This window comes from Mixophyes fleayi, chromosome 6 (assembly GCF_038048845.1).
Source record: "Mixophyes fleayi isolate aMixFle1 chromosome 6, aMixFle1.hap1, whole genome shotgun sequence".
In the NCBI taxonomy this organism is placed as follows: Eukaryota; Metazoa; Chordata; class Amphibia; order Anura; family Limnodynastidae; genus Mixophyes; species Mixophyes fleayi.
This window is the reverse complement of record NC_134407.1, coordinates 34291427-34312685: the sequence shown is the minus strand read 5'-3', so window position 1 is coordinate 34312685 and position 21259 is coordinate 34291427. Positions and strand designations below refer to the sequence as shown.

Here is a 21259-nt window from a genome sequence, read left to right as displayed (position 1 = left end):
GTGCCGGGAATTGGCAGTTCAATGGAAGCGCTTCATAGTAAATATACCCCTAGGACTCTCTCCTCTCACCTATCCCAACTTCTTCTTTCTCCCCCAAGTTTTGTTTTTGGTTTATACTTTTCTCTCTCCTAAAACAATGCTCAATGTTCAGTTGAGAAAGGGTCTCCTTTTACTGTGCCAGCTTATTAGAGCCAAACGGTTTATTTCTGAATTTACGATGCTTTTATCCGACATGGCTGTTAGGGCTTCACATGCCTGTTCCCTTCTTGTACTTGTAACTGTATGACCTTGTTATGATGCCCTTTCTTTTGATTGTTATTCTGTAATAAAAAGCTATTGCAAATAAAATACTGGAAAGAGAACACCAATCACAAACTTGTTTCTAGATATGAAAGTCTTTCAGACTTTGTAGTTCAAATAAACAAAACAAAAACATCCAACACACTTAATACCAGGTACTTGAAAATAGGTTTGCAAGATTTCTTCAAAATATGGAGGTCTCTATTACATGTCTTGACTTCCATCGCCTATTACACTGGCACACAAATGGTTCGACATCCTAGTTTTATAATATATATATATATATATATATATATATATATATATATATATATATATATATATTAGTTTGCAGGACAGAAGGTATAGTTGTACCTTTTGCTCTCCTCTTTCTCTTTTACAAGACGATCCAGGCTGTTAATATATGGAGAACTTGTCTGCAAACCATTTCTGGTTACCTTGAAAATGGAAACAAAAACAAAAAACACTTACAATGGACTCAAATCTAAAAACAAAAAACAACAAAAAAAAACAAAAAAAACTTTAAAAACCATTGTTATTAAAAAGACGCACAGTTTCCATCAAGAGACTGTATACTTACTGGCATTTCTGGTACTGGAGACTGCGATAAAGAATTGAAAGACAGGTTTAGGTCTTTCTGTGGGGTTCCTGGCACTGGCTGTGCTGCCATCTGTAAAAGCTCATCCAGGGGTTTGATTAACTCCTCTTCTTCATCGTCACTGCTTAAAGGTATAGCATGAAAAGAATCATCACTATCCAAACTATCTATAGCCATTCTACAGGGAGTTTCTTTCCTAGATATCTCCTTAGAACTGTCAGATGAAGGTCCGTCAAGATAAGTTGAAAACTTATTGAGTCCTGGAGATAAAGAAATTGCATCCAAAACTACATTCAGGTTTGGTTCTTTTTCAGAAAATGGAGAGTCTGACCTCATCAGACCGAGCTTGCTTTCATTTTCTGCAATTGTCAAACGTGAGCCATAAGCAAACAAATGTCCAGACCTTGCAGTATGCACCGGAGATATGGATGTCTCCAGGACGGAATGTCCGGCTTTTTGTTCCATCAAGCCACCATTTTGTATCTGGCCATTTTCTAGCCATTTGGTTTTAGTAGAAAGTGAGTGGTTAAGGCCTATAGAAATCGGGGAAATACGAAGATCTCTCTTTTTCGTGAGCGAGTTTTTGTTGTCAGAAGAGTCTGAACAAGTTTGTGAAAACAACATGCGTTTAAAGGATGAATTGCCATTTTCAGACTCTGCAATGGTACAAAAATTTACAACGTTACACACTTATTCTTTGCAGATTAAGTTATCATTTTACTAATTTAACTATTCATTCTTTAAAATGTAGAACAAGCAAGTGTTTATAATTGTAGGCAATCTTGCAGAAGAAATCAGACACTGCAAGATAACAAAAAGAATCTTAAGCTGTCTCATCACCTATTAGACTTGAAACATGTGGATTACAGGCTATAAAGCAACATTTTTTTAACAAATGATAACCAGCATAAGAAATTGCTCTTAATCAGTAACATGTCATCTAGATAAAAAAATTAAAGTTAACCAATTATTACAAAAAGGTTGCACTTCCCCTTCTACTTTCTATATCCAATTGACACATGGGGTGACATGCAAAAGTACACCAATTTAAATGCATAGCTGCCCCCAGTGAGCCATTTTGTGGGCTTAACAAATGTTCACAAGAAAGCAGTCCATCAACAGGAACCAATGCCTCAATAATCTTAGTTGTGAAGTGGCGCAGGTATGTTACTATTGAATTCATTAATTGCAATCGTGTCTTGGTTGATAAACTGGCTGCCTCTACTATGGGGATCGTCTCAAAATAAGGAAGTCCCCTTTTCATGGTCTACGGTACAATAACACACCTCACCGTCTCTTTGTACTATAGAAAATGATGCTAAAATAGCAACAACTGATGATTCCGTAGCTTTGCCTTTCTGCAAACAAACTTTTGCTAGGAATCAAAAATTCCTGTGGGGAAACCCGATTAGTGATGGCTGGTATGGGCTAGGACACAGCCATTAAATCTATAATGTTTACCTGAATCAGGCGTCAACGTGGAAGTGGACTTATTACTTAGTGATGTTCCATTGACCTACAAAAAAAAGGCAAAGAGACTTACCAAAATGGTATTATTTCAAGTAAAAAAATTAATTAAAGATGAATACACTTATAAAAGCTACAGAATAGGTTTAGGGAAATACACAAATGCAACAAATATTGAGACCAATGCTTTTCCAATCCCGTTAAATCCTTTTTACATGACATAGGAAAAGCTTGTGTCATAAGGCTAAATATTAAAGGTTAGTCCTCATAAGAGAAGAAAGGAAATTATATGACAGTCCTTACTTCCCAATAAAAGGATACAGTTAGCCTTTCCAAATAGGTGGGAGAATTTTTTTATTATTATAAACCAGAATTATTGCAGCTGTGAACCTGTTTCAATAACTGTTGCAAATGTGTTGTGTTTTCTTAGGATGGGGTGATCTTCCAATAAAAAAAAATTAAAATTAAAAAGGATGCAACACCATAAGGCATGAGTGATGAGAAGAAAAAAGAAAAAAGAATGGCATTACCGCTAAGTTACACACACGCCAATACCTGTGGTACAAACTCATTTGAGCCTGCTTTCCCCATACCAAAGGTCTGGTGCATGGCTTTCTTCTGCATTATTCCTTCCTGGTACAAGTCAGATGGTGCCTGTAAATCTGAACCAACTAAGGTAAAGGATTTCGGAGAAGAGTGTTCTTGCCCACTTATAGGGATCTGACCCTTAGTGTAAAACAATTGGTCACTCAGTGGAGACAATCTCATAGTTTTAGAAAGTGAAAAGCACTCTATACGTGGTGTATGTTGCAAGATATCATTGTTGGAACTATAAATAGCTTTAGAATAATCTGAACATACTTTATATACTCCATTGTCTTCTAATTCACCCTGCGAGTTGATTGGTAACTTTAGCCTCTTGATAACTACTCTTGGAGACAGTAAACTCATGCCACATCTTGCACAGAAATCTTGAGCATTTCTTACAGTTGCCTTAATCTCTCTCCTCCTGGACCTCCTTAGAAAGGCCTCCTTGATGGGGCTTTTGTTGGGGGTCCGTGCAGACCTCTGCCTCTGCAGTTTAGATGGGGTTGCTTTTATACTCCCACAACATTCCACACCTCCATTCTGCATCTTAAGGAACGGATTGTGGACACTTCCATTTAACGTAGAGTTGAATACATCTCTGTCTGTGGGAAGAATAGTCTTACGTGAGTCTGCAAAACTTAAAAAGCAATGACATTAAAAATTCAAGAGTGATACTGTCAAAGGCTAATCTGTAGGATACATCGTCCAAATTCCTGAGCACCCACTGTCTACAACATGTTGTTAGGACCCAACTGTAAATAACTACATAACACGACTGCAAGGTTAAAATGGCAACAAGATACAAAAGGACTCTAGCAATCGTTAAGAAATTCAAGTACATGGGGTTTTTCATCAGAATCACCGAATTTCAAAATTCTCCTGCAAAGTACAGCAGAATTAGCCACTGAGCTGCCAGAGGCGAATATGTGCCACATGACAAGGGTCCCAGACATCAAGCACTTGCTGTGTTTTTTTCTTCCCTTTGTGCCGGAAGGGGGTCTGATTTTCATTATACTTGAGTGTACACACCCTTTAAGATAAGAACTGAGCTTAAAAAGAAAAAACCCTCACAAAATGAAATTTACAGCCAAGGTTTAAAATTCTTTTATCATCATTTATTTCTATAGCACCAGCATATTAACATTGGAAGTGCTTTACAATTTTTGCATGTAAAATACTTTCAAAACAGAGCACTTTCCATGAAAAGCCAAACCTCTACAGTAAAATAAAACTACATTAAGAAAACAGATCTGGACAAACATCCAGTCCTATACAATATTTAGTAATGTTTAAGAACACTGAAGAGACTGTCCACTTTTAGCACAAAAGATGGTGATGCTCTGCTGGAAGACTGAGAGCTTATCAGTGGGATCCAATGATGGGGAAAGTAGCATCTACAACATTACAGAAATAGCAATTCAACTGAACACTAATTGAAGAATTTTCTATTTTATAAAGGCGAAATAAGACGCGTGAATAAATGAAAATATTGCACAGAGACAGATATACTTTAGCTTGACCTTGATTCCCAGAGGAAACAGATGTGTTATCTATTTCAATGTTCTTGTTTATATTCTTCCACATAATAGTAGCAACACAGGACTTTGTTTTTATAAACATATTGTACAGTCCTTTGTGGATTCAAATCTTTTCTCACTGGCAGCTCACAGGGTGGCTTTAGCACACACATGTACACCCAGTGGCCCCATCATGTAGCATTCTACAAGAATCTCTATCTCAACTGTCCTCTTAATTGCAGTATACATACTACCACTAGGTTAAAAATAATTAAATAAATCAGACACCATGGCCTGGATTACCACTGTTATACGTAACTTCACCTTTCCTTTGCATAAATTATTCTTAGAATACATGTAGCACTGGCGAACCAAGCAGGCCACACATGCGCTTTAGATACCTCCCCTGCAGGCAGAGAACTACATCTCTCAGCATACAGTGGGGAAGAGGAGCTTGTGAAGAAGCAGTTGGGATTCCGAGAGGGACTGAGAGCGAGATGCACAAGTTGGAAGAGGGGAAGAAGGAGCATGGAGGAGAGGAAACAGTACTGAGCAAGGGCTACAGCGGTGATGAGAGAGACCAGAGCTGTATAGGCAGAGGAGGGTGACATAACAGGAGGACTTAATCCAGGACACTACTCAACAAAAACCTTGGTGCGATTAGACTAAGGTGAAGACACTGCGCTACTATTTAAGGGAGAACGTTCAGACCACCCATAGACAGGACACGCGCACTTATACACCTAGCACTACAAAGCGGTGTTACATACATAATTGTAGTTTCTACGCAATCATGTACTGCACATATCAACATTTTTCTCCAATTACGTATCTAAATAGTCTGGAGGGGCTTAAAAACAATTTACAATATATAATCAGGGTAGAGCCATTTGAACTGCATGCGATCACTGTGTAAAACTGCTCTACAATGAAGTCATATATGCTTTGTTTTAATAAAGGAATGTCTTATGATTCAAAAGGCTACATTGACTCATACTGCCACAACTCGTGGCAGATTAGTGTACCAAAATGTATAATGGTCAGTATAGTTTTTATAAATGACCCTCACTGTATTTTGGTAAGCTTTGACATGTGTGTGAAATGTGAACAGCTCATGTAGCTGATGCTGAAAAGGGCCTAATGAAACATTTAATAAGAGGATCATAGAGGGGGAAACGGTCAAGTAAAGAAAGTAAATGATTGGAATTGAAAATAACTGTATTAACACTCATTTTTACAAATGTTAACTTCTAGTGAAAAATAACAGATACCATAATAAATAAAACATGCATACCTGGCTTGCAAGTTGGTTTGAAGAAGTCAGTAATATGCTGATTTCTAAAAAGAAAAGTAGATTATTAATTTGGCAAACTCTATACTATTGCCTGCATGCTAAATAATCATTCATCCAAAGTCATTTTTATTTTTTTTACTTCAATATTTTTTATTTAAACTCTTCAAAAGTGTATGGGCTACAGAAAAAGAAAACAAGGGAAAGATAAAAACAAGGGGAAACACATGGTGGTCACTATGTTTGGAGTCACTCAATTGAACCAGTGGCTCCCAAAGTTATTTTTGATTGAAAGTAAAAAAAAAAAAAACACAGAAGAATATTTTAGCAAAACGTAAAGAAGCAAAAACTTTCATATTAAGTTATATTCTCACTATTGTTCGTGCTTTACATATTTTTCCTTTTTACCTCTTCCCTCCAAAGGCATTATATGCTATTGAAACAGAAGTTCTAATAGTTCCACAATACAAAATGAAGAGAAAGAACATATTATACAAATTTCTATCATACAGTCAAATAAACATCAATATGGTTTTATATACAGATGACTAGTCCACTTTAAACCAATGATTTTGTGTTCAGCGACAGCTTACCGGAGTTAAACAATACACGTTAAAGTCTATAGCTATCGAAAAATAAATTAAAAGTCTGCACCAAAAGAATAGTCAATTAAAGTAGAGTATGAACAATGTTAGCATAAATTGTAAAGGAATTAAAGGAAATTGTTATGAAGAAACAAAGATAATGCACCAATTACAAACCCCCAAGACGAAATCAATTATTAAACTGAAAAGGTAAAGATGATGTATTATGAAAGAGCTGGCTGTGCATTATACAGCATATATAGCCAATACTTTCACCGTAAACATTGAGCCTTTAATGGCCCCTTATACTCACCAATACAGAACCAGCTTAGCGTGTTTAGTCCGTGGACCAATCAGACACTCTCACAGCTGAAAGAAAACACTAAAACATAGCAGGTGCCGGGCACTGTAGCAACAAGTTCCAGAATTATAAGCATACAGGGCTCACAGAATACTAGGCTGAGTTTATAATACAGAGGCATTGTCAATACTAGGCTGTGTTTATAATGGGCGATGAAATTACTTCAAACCCTTCAGCTTACCCAATCACGATGTAAACCTTTTCAACAACTGAAGTCACAAGAATAGCAACCATCAAACAAGAGTTTATTACGTATACTGAAGACAAATTTTAAGTGAAATAAAAAAAATGCATACGCTAGGCATTAGTTTCATGCTCTGCACATATTTTGGGCATGTGACAAATTAAATTAGCCAGGCTGTATATGACAAACTACCACTTTTACAACAGTCCTACAGACAATTGCAACAGTCTGACAAAGTTGCAGCACACAAATTAGGTAGACAAATGATTAAAACATTGTATTTTCTTTTAAATACTCCAATTGTTCACCCACCAGGGGTTCAACAAGCTATTTAGAAAGTACCACACACTAAATCAATGATCCCTCTCAGTCTAAGGCATTGCACACACTGTGTAAAACTAGAACATTTTATCTTTGGTCAGCTTTGTCTACCTCAAGGTGATCACACCAAGAACTCCAGTCACTATAGAGATCATCGATCTCTATGGTGAAAGTCACATCTGGGGGTAAATGTATCAAGCTGAGAGTTTTCTGGCGGGTTTAAAAAGTGGAGATGCTGCCTATAGCAACCAATCAGATTCTAGCTATCATTTAGTGGAATGTTCTTAATAAATGATAGCTAGAATCTGATTGGTATTTCAAACCGGACGGAAAATTCTCAGCTTGATACATTTACCCCCCTCACTAAGAGCAGGTCACACCTGAAATGCAGCATGTTCTAAGGAGTGATCCCTGCTCCTTAGCAAGTTTCAGGGTGCATTTACCAGAGAGATCACATTTGGACACAGCTGACTGCACCAAAGGTAAATCCCTTTGATGTTACAAACATCAACCTCAACACATGGAAAGGGAGGGTGAGATCAAGCAGACGCAAACTGCTATAGAAGTCATATTTTTCTCTCTTAGCGATAGCTGCACATAACTTAAATTTCTTTCTGATATATTCAGACTGCAGTGTTCCTAGGTGAATGCTGGCTAGTCACACCCCATATTGCATACAGGACTGTGTTATGGGACAAAATATTTAAATGAGCTTCTAGCAGAGACTCTGTATTTAGGGAGCCCATCCCACTAGTGGGTGGTTGCCAAAGCTTTTTACCTCCCACAAAATAACTATTTTAAACCTCCTCAGACAGTCAACAACTGTCTTCAGCCTAGGTTCCCAAAGGGATCTCTTTTGTATAATACAGGTGATCACATTTATTCAAGTGAAACAAACATTTAAGTGTACACATGAAATTAAATCAACCTTCTTCTCTTGATGAATTTAAGCTATAATTGGGTATCCTGTGGCATTGCACTTAAGTGGTTCTAATGGAGGTGTCACACTGACTTTTTAAAACCCATTAGAATAGTGTCTAAAATTATATATTTTTTGTCAATGACTCCCAACACCCACGTAGGCCGAAAGTGGCCAGTTCATTTGTAAACCAGCAACACATTTGATTACGAATCGTCATGCTAGTATTAATTTCATGCGTTCCAAGAGTCTCAGCTACCCAAATAAAACTGTATACAATCTCAACTGTGCTCCATTGAAGACCGCCCTCAGTATTCCATCCGTACATCACAAAACGTAATATACATTGTAACAGTTATATAGAATGCTCTGTGACAGAGGTGTCCAAGTTCAGTCCTCAAGGGCTACCAACAGTTCATGTTTTCAGAATTTCTGTCTGTAGAAACAGGTGGGATAATTACTGACCCAGCCAAAAATAGATTTAACTCACCTGTGCATGATTAAAGAAATCCTGAAACATGAACTATTGGTAGTGCTTGAGGACTGAACTTGGATACCTCTGCTCTATGAGAAGAAAGTTATTTTCAATAAAACTTATTTAAATGCCACAAATGCTCTACTCCCTGCTAAATTACACAACAATTTTGAAAATTAAGCTTCCTAAACAAAAACTCCAGTCGAGTCTCCTCCAGTGTAGCTGTCAAGTGGGAACACCTCCCCCTTGTATACACACACCCCAATTACCTTACAAACACTACTGAAACAGCTCCATTCAAACAATTGTCAATGGAGTGTGTGCGCTGAAAACATTTAAATTGGATTTCTGTGGCACTTGTCCAATCAGATCCAGTGCACGCAGGGCTCAGAAATGGCTCCTGTGATGATTGCAGATGCTTCTAGGAGAACAGGATGGTAAGGAAAAGACTCTCACTAGAACCTTATAATACTTTACCCTCTTGACGCTCTTTAAAAAATTACTGTACTTTAAAGAGAGTTTGACTAGGGCCAGAACCCCTATTTGGTTCAATCTTCAAATGAAGTGACACACAGAAGAAGTGGGTGCGGATTGCATATCTTGTAGCCAATCAGTATTTCAGTTTAGACAAGTTTGAATTGGACAATTAGAATAGTTTCTACCGCACTAGGTATTCAAAATCCCGATCTTAATTATAACTGCCACCAATGTAGTAGTACCTAATATCAGGTGGTACACCCTGTACATGTGTAATTAATATGGATACCAAAAAAGCAAAAGAGGAGAAACATGTTTTAATGGCGTGCTCTGTGACTTGTGTTTTTATACTTTGGTATTAAAAAATTATTTTTATTAAGTTATTTAAAATAAATATGAAGAGTGTTCCCAATATTGTCCTGAGTATTACTGGTAACAAAATAATAAAAACAAAATAATGAAAATGATAGACTTAGTTAAAAGATTGTCATAAAATGGCAACTATGCCGCCAGGCCTCTCTGCATATGTATTCAAACAATATATTGATTTATATAAGCATCAGTGTTACCTATTAGTATCAATTCCATTAAAGTCCTTAAGCTGTGATCAAATATATCTCCAATAAAGATTTTTTATCCATCTAAGTAGTCTTGTATCAGTTCTTATTTCAATGCACAATTTATATTAGGAGAATGTTAGCATAAATAGCCCATAAGTATATTGGCTTAAACAAGATACTCCTGAGAAATGTCTATGCATAGGATCTGACTAATATCAGGTCCATACACTGATATATTATCAACCTATGGTGGACAGATTCCCACCTAGGTAGATATCATTGATGGTAATACAGAGGGTATTAATGATGACTGAACGTCACTCAAAGGGTATAGGAGCCAGTTCTATTCAGCTAATGCTATATGTATTAGAAATGGCTGGCATACAATAATGACAGGCTCTCTATCTAGCTTAGCAAGCTGGCAGCGAAGACAATGTGAGGCTATCGTTCTAAAACAGCAGACGCTTAGAGTGGTTAAATCCTCCTCTACCTATTATTTATCAGACCCCCACATAGCTATTAAAATATTTCTCATGAAGACAACATAGGAAATCACATTCATACACATCACTTTGTTTTTATTATTTCGCTACTAGTAATACTCAGGACAATACTGGGAACACTCTTTTCATATTTTAATTGACTTACTAAAGATAATTTTTCAATACCAAAGTGTAAAAACACAAACCACAGAGTGCCCCATTAAAAGATGTTTCTCCTCTTTTGCTTTTTTTGGTATCTAAGTTTGAATTGGAATAGACTAGGTCAATAAAGTTAACACAGAGCCATTTCCCACACACATTCATCCATCACAGGGATTTCTGGGTTTAGAAATATGCGTGAAGGACTTACAGCTATAAATATGTACGTTAACAGATGTACATTTTCTGGATCTGTATTTGTTTTAAAATACTAGTTTTACAGGGACGAGAGTTGAAAAACCCACATCACTGACTGTATTGTATTGACATATGCACATTAATCATGAAGTGAGTGTTTACTCACAATTAATGAATATAATTTACAATTCACATTTTTGAAAAAAAATACATGTGTTAATTAACTGTGAAAAGGTTCATAGAGTAGTTATGTCAGGCTCTTGTCAAACTGGTGCAGCACTATTATTGCATTTAAATACCATTACATGAAACAATTTTCATACCTACTTTTTTGGCTACAATTTTAGTAACTTACTATCCTTCAATATCAAAGCCCAATTTGACAAAACAAGTTACAGTATTCCACATAAAAATATGTTGTACTAACAATATCTATTTACATTGTTACAACTGTATTTGTGCTTTGCATATGTGATGATGCACACAGCCCTTTCTCTGCAATCCTTTTCACATTATTTCCCAAATTCAATATGATGGGCTTATAATTAATTTGTATAAAACACATACAAAAAAAACAAAAACAAAGGATCACAAATTCAGCCAGGCTCTTTACAACTAGATAATAAGAGAGAAGGCAGGTACACAATATTATTACAAGAACAATTGGTGCGGGACAGCACTGGGTATGGTATACACCAGTAGATATAAGCGATAAATTACAGTCCGGATTACAGCAGGTACAGGCAGTGCTCCAGCTGGTGTGGGACTATAAGTCTCAGCACTACAGGTACAGGGGTCTCTGTGTCCCTCTCCCCCACAGATGAGTAGTAGTGACATACACCGTCTGTACGCCATGCAGGGGGAGCCTCACCTGTCATCACACGCTCTCTTTGTGTTTGGAGAGCGCACCTTTCGGAGCTCCATCCTGGGATACCTATAGACTAGGAGCACATCGGGTCATCCCCAGGTGTACCCCGGCCACAGCTGAGGTCCTCTCCCGCGCTGGGACCTAGCAGGGTAATGGCTAAATCTCCTACAGCCCAGTCACTCTGTGACGGCACAGAGGCTGCAGTAGGTCATGTGACTCCAGCAGGTCACATGGTACACAGTGCGGGCGGGCTGTTGGAAATCTTCCTGTTCCTGACTGTCCTGTGTAGTGGTGGAGAAGGGTTGATGTGATGGGGAGGGTACATGTATGGCTCAAGCATGTGGGCAGAGAGGTGCATGTGATTAAATCATACGTGTGACTAAAGCATGAGGGCAGAGGGGGGGGCATGTGTGACTAAAGCATGTGGGCAGAGGGGGGCATGTGTGACTAAAGCATGAGGGCAGAGGGGGACATGTATGATTAAAGCATGTGGGCATAGGGGGGTGTCAGGATAAAGCATAGATCTGATATGCTGAAATAGAATATTGGATGTCAGGACCCAAATAAATCTTTGCATGAATACCTAAATTCACCTGATGTTCAATTCAGATAAAGGTGTGACCGAATGAGCCCAGGAACAGGTAATTGAGTTAGGTAAACCCTTTGTGCAGAGACCAGCTTTAGATATGCAGATCAGACATCCATTGTATTTGATCATGTATTTCCCTAGCTAATTTACTTCCCTTCAATAGGTAGTATAAACACAAACTAACCCCTAGGTGTAAATTAGAGAGCTTGCAGTTATTTACAAGGGATAATTCATAACTGCAGGGTAAATAGGTTGTATCAAATGAATCCATTGATAAGCTAGTGTAACAGTAAAAGACGCAGAGTCTGATGTAATGGTGTTTGGAGGTTTTTACATCCCAGTGTGAGGAGATAAGCCTGCCACTGTTAGCAGCTTCCTGGACATAGCACTGTTTGCTTGTGACACTTGAATAGACTTGTAGGTACCGCTCAGCATGTGGTCTGGCTCAATGAGGCCAGGGGATAACATAGCCTATAGGTAATACTGTATAGACAGAAAGAATTCCGTTTTAAAATATGCCACTTAAAATCAATAAAAGCAGAGATCAACCACCTATTCCTCAATAGCATGAGGAAGGGCAGCTCATATGTTAAATTAAGAATTCTGCCCCACAGAAAAATGAAGAAAAGGAGTGGAAGCTCTGCGAATGCCCTGTACTTAGGCATGTTTGATATGAAAAGATGTACAAAGTCATAGGGGATTGGTTAATGATAAAATTGGATCGCTGTAACGCTGTCCAGGACAAATATATCACATTGTAGAATTGGTTAATAAATCAGTCAACAGGTAAATTTGGTTTGAAAAGGTGTCCCAGGACACAACCCCGATTAGCATTAACCCTGCCCCTGTGAATGCCGCACCCATTTGAGGTTGCTTAAAAATCTGTGTTCTGAGGGAACAAATTGTCAGACTTTTGGGGATCAATCTAATTGAAGGACTGTCCATTATTTCTGCCTGCCCCAGGCATACAGATTATTATATGTAAGTAATGCTCTGTAGGTTATCTCTTTTATTTTAAACTGTTTTGCTTGTTATGTCAAATTTATTATTTGTTTATTCCTTATTTTTCTTTATATCTGAATGCCCTGTACCTTTTGTATATTAAATCTAAAATTTAATAAGTTGCGTCCTTGATACTCTAAATAATCCATAGCCTTTGTAGAGAAGATTGCTCGTCCAGGTAAACCCTTGGAATGCCAGTGTGTGATTTGTTGATACATTTGGTTAACAAGCTGTGTGTGCTTGTATGTACATTTGTGTAACAGTCTGGAGGTGTGAAGAGTTAACCCTGTGTGTGCTGGTGGGAGTCTTGCTAGTTTGTGGAACTAGGAGCCTGTGTGCCAGTGTGAGATAGTATATTGGGGTCCTATTGCCCGTACCCAATAGGTGGTGGCTGTACCTGAAGTGTCTGGGGGTGTGAGAGCGCTGTGTTTGGGGGCGATTCCGTAGGTCTAAGAACCTGTGTGATAGGTGAGAGAGACTGCGGGCTGAAATCGTGTGTGACCTCATACAGCAAACACCCCAACGTCAAGGCAGCTGGGAGCGTGTTCGTGACAAATTGGTGGCATAGCGGTGGGATGATTTAATTTCTTAGAGTATTAAGTGCATGGTTTAAGCAATTAACCCTTGCACTTATAAACTGATTGTAACCTTGCGAGGAATACAATAGTTTTACAAGGACGAAACTCAGGGCTATAATTTTTGAAGACATACGTGCAAAGCAGTTCCCTTCCCTTCTCTCTTGTTTTTCTTTTCTATCTTTTATTTTGCAAAGTGACTGCAAGGATGGCAGCTGCTTACAAGAAAAAAGCCAAAGAAGTTTTAATTGCCCTGTGTGAGCAGCGAGGTCTCGACTGGACAGATAAAACTAAAAAGGAGCTGGTTCACGCATTATTGGAGGATGATGCAAAGAAGCAATGTGATATGGAACCTGAGCTGGGGAGCAAGACAGACCCAGAGGATCAAGGTGTGGATAATGTCACTGAACCAGAGGATCCAAGTAGGTACATTTTCATAAATCCAAAGAATCCACTTGTCATGATGAGTATGGCAGAGCTAATTGAAGAAGCTCAGCTGCGAGGTTTCTCCTGCCACAACAAGACACGCAGGGAGATCATCGAACACCTCGACTGGGAAGAGGAAAGCCCGATACATCCTTTCAGCGAGTATCGCATGATGGTCCTTATTCCGGGCTACACGATGAGTCTTATGGAACGGCTGGACTACCTGGAGGAGAGTTTTGAATACGCTCAGGAAGAGGTATCTTTCAGGGGTGGACTTCATACCCCATTCTGGCTAGATCAGTGTCGCCGGGTGGCTGACGAAAGGCAGCACCTGCAGCAGCTTCTTTCACAAGCTGGAGCAGTAATCGCCCAGCCTGTAGGGGTGGCCCACGAGGAAAAGTTACCCCTGCCAGCTACAGATAACATGGAATATGCTACCGAGATTTTGCATCCAGAGGCCCCTTTTAATCTGCTGGGGGAAGGTGATGATGCTAGCAGCATACTACCAGATGCTGCACAGAATTTGCTATTGGAGGAGGCTGATTTTAAAGAGGACATAATTGTTGAGAAGACTATTTCTGGGGGAAAAATGGAAGTGCCTGAAGATATTCCCACAAATGTTTTAGTAGTTACTGATCTTGGATGGTTAAATTCTCAGTATGTTCCCGCAAATGTTGTTCCTACTATCTCTAATTCTGTTACACCGTGTGACTCAGCCCAGGTAGTATGGGATAATGCTGAACCTGCCAATGATGTGACTTTGTGTAAAGAACCTGAACTGTTCTGTAATCATTTTGCATCTGGTGCTGTGCGAGTGAAATGTGATGATGAGAAGCTGATACGTGCCAGTGTTAACTCTGGCAATTATGATGATTTACGGGAAGAACCCGAGGTGCCAGGATGTGATAAGGAAAGAGAATGTCTTATTGGACCTACTGCCTATAATAAGGATAATGTCAATAACAGTATTGTGTTAGAATCCAAACCTGTTTTTACACTGACATCTTGTCATGGGATAGGGACAGCGGACATTGTTATTGCAGATGTTGGCATTAATACTGGTGTAGATAATATGCTTATTAGAAATGGGACAGATGACAATGTGATTAATTCTGTTGTGCTAGAGAAAGACAATGTTTCTACCCAGGTAATGTGCTCGGAAGATGCTGTACCAGGTAACTGGGAGGGAGGGCAGAGTGAAGATGTATATTCTGTGCCTGAACCAGCTGCATACAGAGCGATTGAGCATGTGGGGGAGACACATAGTCCTGACCAACGGGAAGTAGCGAGTGACAGCAATTCTTACTTTGTTGCTGGGACCTGTAGTTCGAATGTTCACCACTCAGATCTACATCTGAGTTCTGACCATTCGTCTGAGTTTTCCATAGAGACAGGGGGGTCAGTTGCTAGCCCACACTCACTTAGCCAGCCGTCTAACGGCTTAGAGGAGATAGATGAGGGGCCCATACTCCCGGCTACTCTACATCCCCAGATAGATGAGTCCAAGGGGGAGGGGAGTGTACTGTTATGTAGGCCCCAAGATAAGAAGTGCATAGGGTGTCCCACTGACAGGGAAGGTTGTAACTGGGGAGCAGGGCAGAGTGGAAGTAGGTATTCTGCTGTGCCAGCCTTAAGGGGTTCCCACTTAGAAGTACAGTATCAGGAATTCCTGGCCATTTTTTCCCTCAGGCTTTCACTTAGAAGACATGAGGATTAGAGACAAAGTGCACACTGTAACAGGGTTGGTACATGAGAACGTGATGCAGGCCCAGACCAGCCAGAAGCAGTGGTATGATTCCCCTGCCAGGATGATAGAGAGAAATTTTCATGATAATCGGTTGAAGGCTCATAATGACAGTGAGAGCCAGCTAGCAGCTATTACAGTGGACCCAGGGGGAAATTAGATGAGATGATCTTGGGCACTGACCTGTCAGTCAATGCCCATGCCATCTCTTGAAGGGGGGAGATGTCAGGATAAAGCATAGATCTGATATGCTGAAATAGAATATTGGATGTCAGGACCCAAATAAATCTTTGCATGAATACCTAAATTCACCTGATGTTCAATTCAGATAAAGGTGTGACCGAATGAGCCCAGGAACAGGTAATTGAGTTAGGTAAACCCTTTGTGCAGAGACCAGCTTTAGATATGCAGATCAGACATCCATTGTATTTGATCATGTATTTCCCTAGCTAATTTACTTCCCTTCAATAGGTAGTATAAACACAAACTAACCCCTAGGTGTAAATTAGAGAGCTTGCAGTTATTTACAAGGGATAATTCATAACTGCAGGGTAAATAGGTTGTATCAAATGAATCCATTGATAAGCTAGTGTAACAGTAAAAGACGCAGAGTCTGATGTAATGGTGTTTGGAGGTTTTTACATCCCAGTGTGAGGAGATAAGCCTGCCACTGTTAGCAGCTTCCTGGACATAGCACTGTTTGCTTGTGACACTTGAATAGACTTGTAGGTACCGCTCAGCATGTGGTCTGGCTCAATGAGGCCAGGGGATAACATAGCCTATAGGTAATACTGTATAGACAGAAAGAATTCCGTTTTAAAATATGCCATTTAAAATCAATAAAAGCAGAGATCAACCACCTATTCCTCAATAGCATGAGGAAGGGCAGCTCATATGTTAAATTAAGAATTCTGCCCCACAGAAAAATGAAGAAAAGGAGTGGAAGCTCTGCGAATGCCCTGTACTTAGGCATGTTTGATATGAAAAGATGTACAAAGTCATAGGGGATTGGTTAATGATAAAATTGGATCGCTGTAACGCTGTCCAGGACAAATATATCACATTGTAGAATTGGTTAATAAATCAGTCAACAGGTAAATTTGGTTTGAAAAGGTGTCCCAGGACACAACCCCGATTAGCATTAACCCTGCCCCTGTGAATGCCGCACCCATTTGAGGTTGCTTAAAAATCTGTGTTCTGAGGGAACAAATTGTCAGACTTTTGGGGATCAATCTAATTGAAGGACTGTCCATTATTTCTGCCTGCCCCAGGCATACAGATTATTATATGTAAGTAATGCTCTGTAGGTTATCTCTTTTATTTTAAACTGTTTTGCTTGTTATGTCAAATTTATTATTTGTTTATTCCTTATTTTTCTTTATATCTGAATGCCCTGTACCTTTTGTATATTAAATCTAAAATTTAATAAGTTGCGTCCTTGATACTCTAAATAATCCATAGCCTTTGTAGAGAAGATTGCTCGTCCAGGTAAACCCTTGGAATGCCAGTGTGTGATTTGTTGATACATTTGATTAACAAGCTGTGTGTGCTTGTATGTACATTTGTGTAACAGTCTGGAGGTGTGAAGAGTTAACCCTGTGTGTGCTGGTGGGAGTCTTGCTAGTTTGTGGAACTAGGAGCCTGTGTGCCAGTGTGAGATAGTATATTGGGGTCCTATTGCCCGTACCCAATAGGTGGTGGCTGTACCTGAAGTGTCTGGGGGTGTGAGAGCGCTGTGTTTGGGGGCGATTCCGTAGGTCTAAGAACCTGTGTGATAGGTGAGAGAGACTGCGGGCTGAAATCGTGTGTGACCTCATACAGCAAACACCCCAACGTCACGGCAGCTGGGAGCGCGTTCGTGACAGGGGGCATGTATGATTAAAGCATGTGGGCAAAGGGGGGCATGTATGATTAAAGCATGTGAGCAGAGGGGGCATGTATGATTAAAGCATGTGAGCAGAGGGGGCATGTATGATTAAAGCATGTGAGCAGAGGGGGCATGTATGATTAAAGCATGTGAGCAGAGGGGGCATGTATGATTAAAGCATGTGGGTAGAGGGGGCATGTATGATTAAAGCATGTGGTCAGAGGGGGCATGTATGATTAAAGCATGTGGTCAGAGGGGGCATGTAAGATTAAAGCATTTGGGGAGAGGGGGCATGTATGGTTAAAGCATGTGGTCAGAGGGGGCATGTAAGATTAAAGCATGTGGGCAGAGGGGAGCATGTATGATTAAAGTGTGAGGACAGTCAGTTTTGATCACCTCACAAGTCACATTACTATTTTCATACACTTTCGGACAACTACTGCAGTGACCCTGCTTATTGGTAAGCGACAGAGCAATGACTCAAACACACGGCAGTTCCTACCACATCTGGGACACATTGGCACACAGCAGTGGCAGAAAAGAAAAGTGGTGCAAGATGGAATTGGCCATAAGAGGTGGATTTTGTGGTATTTTGTCCAGGCATGACAATGGCCTTCTTATCACGTGCAAGAACTGCTTCCACCGATGCAGGACTTACACAAACAACATCATCCTCATCAATATCCTCATTAGTGCCCTCGCGGCTACACAAATATCCCCCTCATCCTGTTGCAATTCCAAAGTGGCATCCTCAATTGGTGTATCACCGGCTACACTCGGGCTGTTCAGGCACACATCAGCAGAAATGCTGAAAGGGGCCTTCTTTATGGGTACACTATCAGAATGGTCACGATTACACATAGCACTCATGGATGGACTCTCATCAGGGATTTGTGTCATTTCTGAATCTGAAGATACATTTTCCTCTAATGCCTTACTGTTTTATTCCAGCTCTGCTTTTACACGTAAAAGTATTTGGGCACCACTTTTGGAGTCCGAATAACAAGGTCTTGCTTGGTCACGACTGACCTTACAAGTCGATGCCTCAGTATCAGTTGCAGAACTCGCACTCTTAGAGAAAGGTGAAGGCCTCATTCTTTCTTTGCCACTGCTTGTGTAGAATGGCATGTTGGCAATTTTATTTTTTTCTGCAGATAACTTTTCCTGGATTACAGCTCTTTTTATCTTGACCAAGGTAAAAAGTGTTTTGTTTGTTTTTTTGTTTTTGTTTTACATTTTTGTTTCCCTAGCTTAAAAACGCTATGTACTTTTACATAGGCTTTACCAGATGACGTACAGGGATTACTATCATCATGACTGGTGGCAGCAGATGCTTGGTGCTCCTGCTCTTCTGTGTACTGCTGTGAATCCAATTTGATAACGCCATACACTTTGACTGCAAATTCAGAAGAAAAGCCTGCTAGGCCTAGTATTTGTATTTCAGCAATGACAATTAGCAATGGAGCTCTCCTCTTTGTGTGTTACCTATATAATACAGTAGAATGTGACTGCAGAATTACACCAAGCCTGCCAGCACTAGTATTTGTATTTTTCTGCAATGAGAATTAGCAATGGAGCTCTCCTGAATGTCACTGTAGACTTTGTTGAACACTGCTACACCCTTATCTTTCAATTCTATCTATGTTGCTGCCCAACTGCTCTACACACTGTGCTACCCCTTCTATGTCCCTCTTTGAATGGCGCTAAATCGCCGTGAAGGGCGGTATTTATAGATTTCAGAACTCCCGAGATCCGACAACGTAATGATGATGTTTTGCCTCGTTTTCGATTCCGAAAAAGCGCGAAAGTACTGCTAAGTTTGGGTGTGTTCGGTTCTTGAGGAACCGAGCATGAGCATCTCTACACTGACACTGACCAGCTGTTTTCTGATATTCCCCATGACACATGCTCATTATTTTTTTTTCCTCAAAGGGCCCCTGCCCACAATCCTGTCTCGCATGCCACTGCTGTCCACCAGCTTTTCCCTCACATGCTCTGCTGCCTCAATCCCGACACCTCTCTTACTTCAAAATGAAAAGAATCACCCTTTATGTGAAAACCACAACATCTATTTGCTATAGATGTTGTGATTTATCTTTTTCTTACTACAGTAGCTAGTCAGATGTTGTTTTCATTACAGGCTGCCTTTTTTTCTTTCCAAGTTATCTCCGCACTAAGGACTACAACCCTTCTTGAATGCTGCCCCTGGAAATCTTCAACAGAATGTCTGTCTGTCAATTTTTGTCTCTAACTGCTGGACCCTGCTGAAAGCTCACCTGTTTAAGCAAGACTTCAAATAGTGCTTGTGACTTGCCTCTCCCATGTCTGCGCTCAATGGGTGAAAGTACACGTGCTGGAGGACTGCTATGGGTTTTCTTCTTTAAAGCTCATCAAGAGATATTCGCGAAAGAGAATGCAGAAAACATAATAATGCAGACAGTTTATGAATTATTTTATTTGTACTCCAGAACTTCATGTTATTATCCCATCTGATAATGCCTGATTAAGTTAACTATCACTCTTGGCGTTATGTTGTCGCTTGTTATGACAAGGACCAGCAAGTGGAATTTATTGTCTGATATTGTAAATGGACATTATCAGACATTTGTGTGTGCTGTTGCATACTACGGACAGCTGAAGTTTGTAATATCTATTTGAATATTTTGTAAAAAGTACATAATTCGAATGGATTGGATAGAGACTTCCTTGCAAAAAGAGTCTAGAGTAAAACAATTTTTTAACACATGGGAGAGTTTTATAGACCTTTTACCTCACGCTATACGAACACAACTCTGGAACAGTTTCCATAATACTGAATGGTATGAGTTGAGAATGGTTTCTGCAGACCCCCCAATCAATATATCTATATCTAATGACAGTTAAGTCCTGTGGAAAGGGGGATTTTTGGAATGGAATGACATGTAATGGTGATTGCACATTGGAATGTTAAAAAAAAAAAAAAAATTGTGAATACTTACTTGTACTTTATAATGCATTTAATTGTACTTGACATATTTTTCTTTTTACCGCAATAAAAAAATTTTGAAAAAAAAAAAAAAAGTACATAATTTAATATGTGATGTAAACAACTTACTGAAAGCAGTTTTTTTGTATATTTGAGGGGTAAGAGTTGTTATAAAGTAGTTATTTATATCACCATTAAAATTACTACATCTTTATTTTTGGTTTGCCTGCTATACTTTCCTAAAAACCTCTTCATTTTTAGCATATCAAGTAGAGTCTACTTGATATACGTACATTGATGTATATTGATGTAATTGCTATGCCAACCAAGGTTTTCTCCCCGGCAGTGGAGGAACCAGGAGCGGGGGTGAGTGATCCAGGCAGTTGGTGCGCTCATTGTCTTGCACTGCGAGTGAACTAATTATTTCAATAATCTAGTTAGTGCTGATATCATGCCTCTCTGTGAAAATGGTGAAAATAATTCACAATGTACAGTAACTTGGTAGGACCACTGACCAAAACTTTAACAGAGACACTGCTTTTTATGTAGCACATTTTATTTTGTTTACAAGTCACCAGACCTGGAAGACAACCCCCTCCTCGTTTATATTAGATATTTGTTAAATGTCTATATGTGACCTGTGTGGAAGAGACCTTCACGCTTTCTTCTTCTGTCCTAAAAGCATGTCAAAATATTAGATAAATGCATAAAGTATAGCCACTCAACCAATCATTGTAAAACA

General features: G+C 39.4%; 1 protein-coding gene across 5 annotated transcripts in view; it reads right to left on the bottom strand.

The window, feature by feature from the left end:
* The window catches only part of SLF2 (SMC5/6 complex localization factor 2), a 33791-nt gene extending 22224 nt beyond the window's left edge, over positions 1–11567 (bottom strand). Inside the window, exons 1-6 of one of the 5 annotated variants that reach the window (XM_075216248.1) lie at positions 11353–11567; positions 5765–5808; positions 3227–3582; positions 2360–2414; positions 881–1554; positions 655–737 (exon numbers count right to left, since the gene is read on the bottom strand). In XM_075216248.1, the coding sequence (XP_075072349.1) occupies positions 655–737; positions 881–1554; positions 2360–2414; positions 3227–3582; positions 5765–5808; positions 11353–11405 (1265 nt within the window). In that variant the 5' untranslated portion in view covers positions 11406–11567. Of the gene's footprint in view, positions 1–654; positions 738–880; positions 1555–2359; positions 2415–2920; positions 3204–3226; positions 3583–5764; positions 5809–6658; positions 7741–11352 lie in introns of those variants that run through there. The other 4 variants (XM_075216250.1, XM_075216249.1, XM_075216251.1 and 1 more) reach the window with 4 other exon arrangements.
* Between the last annotated feature and the right edge of the window lie 9692 nt (positions 11568–21259).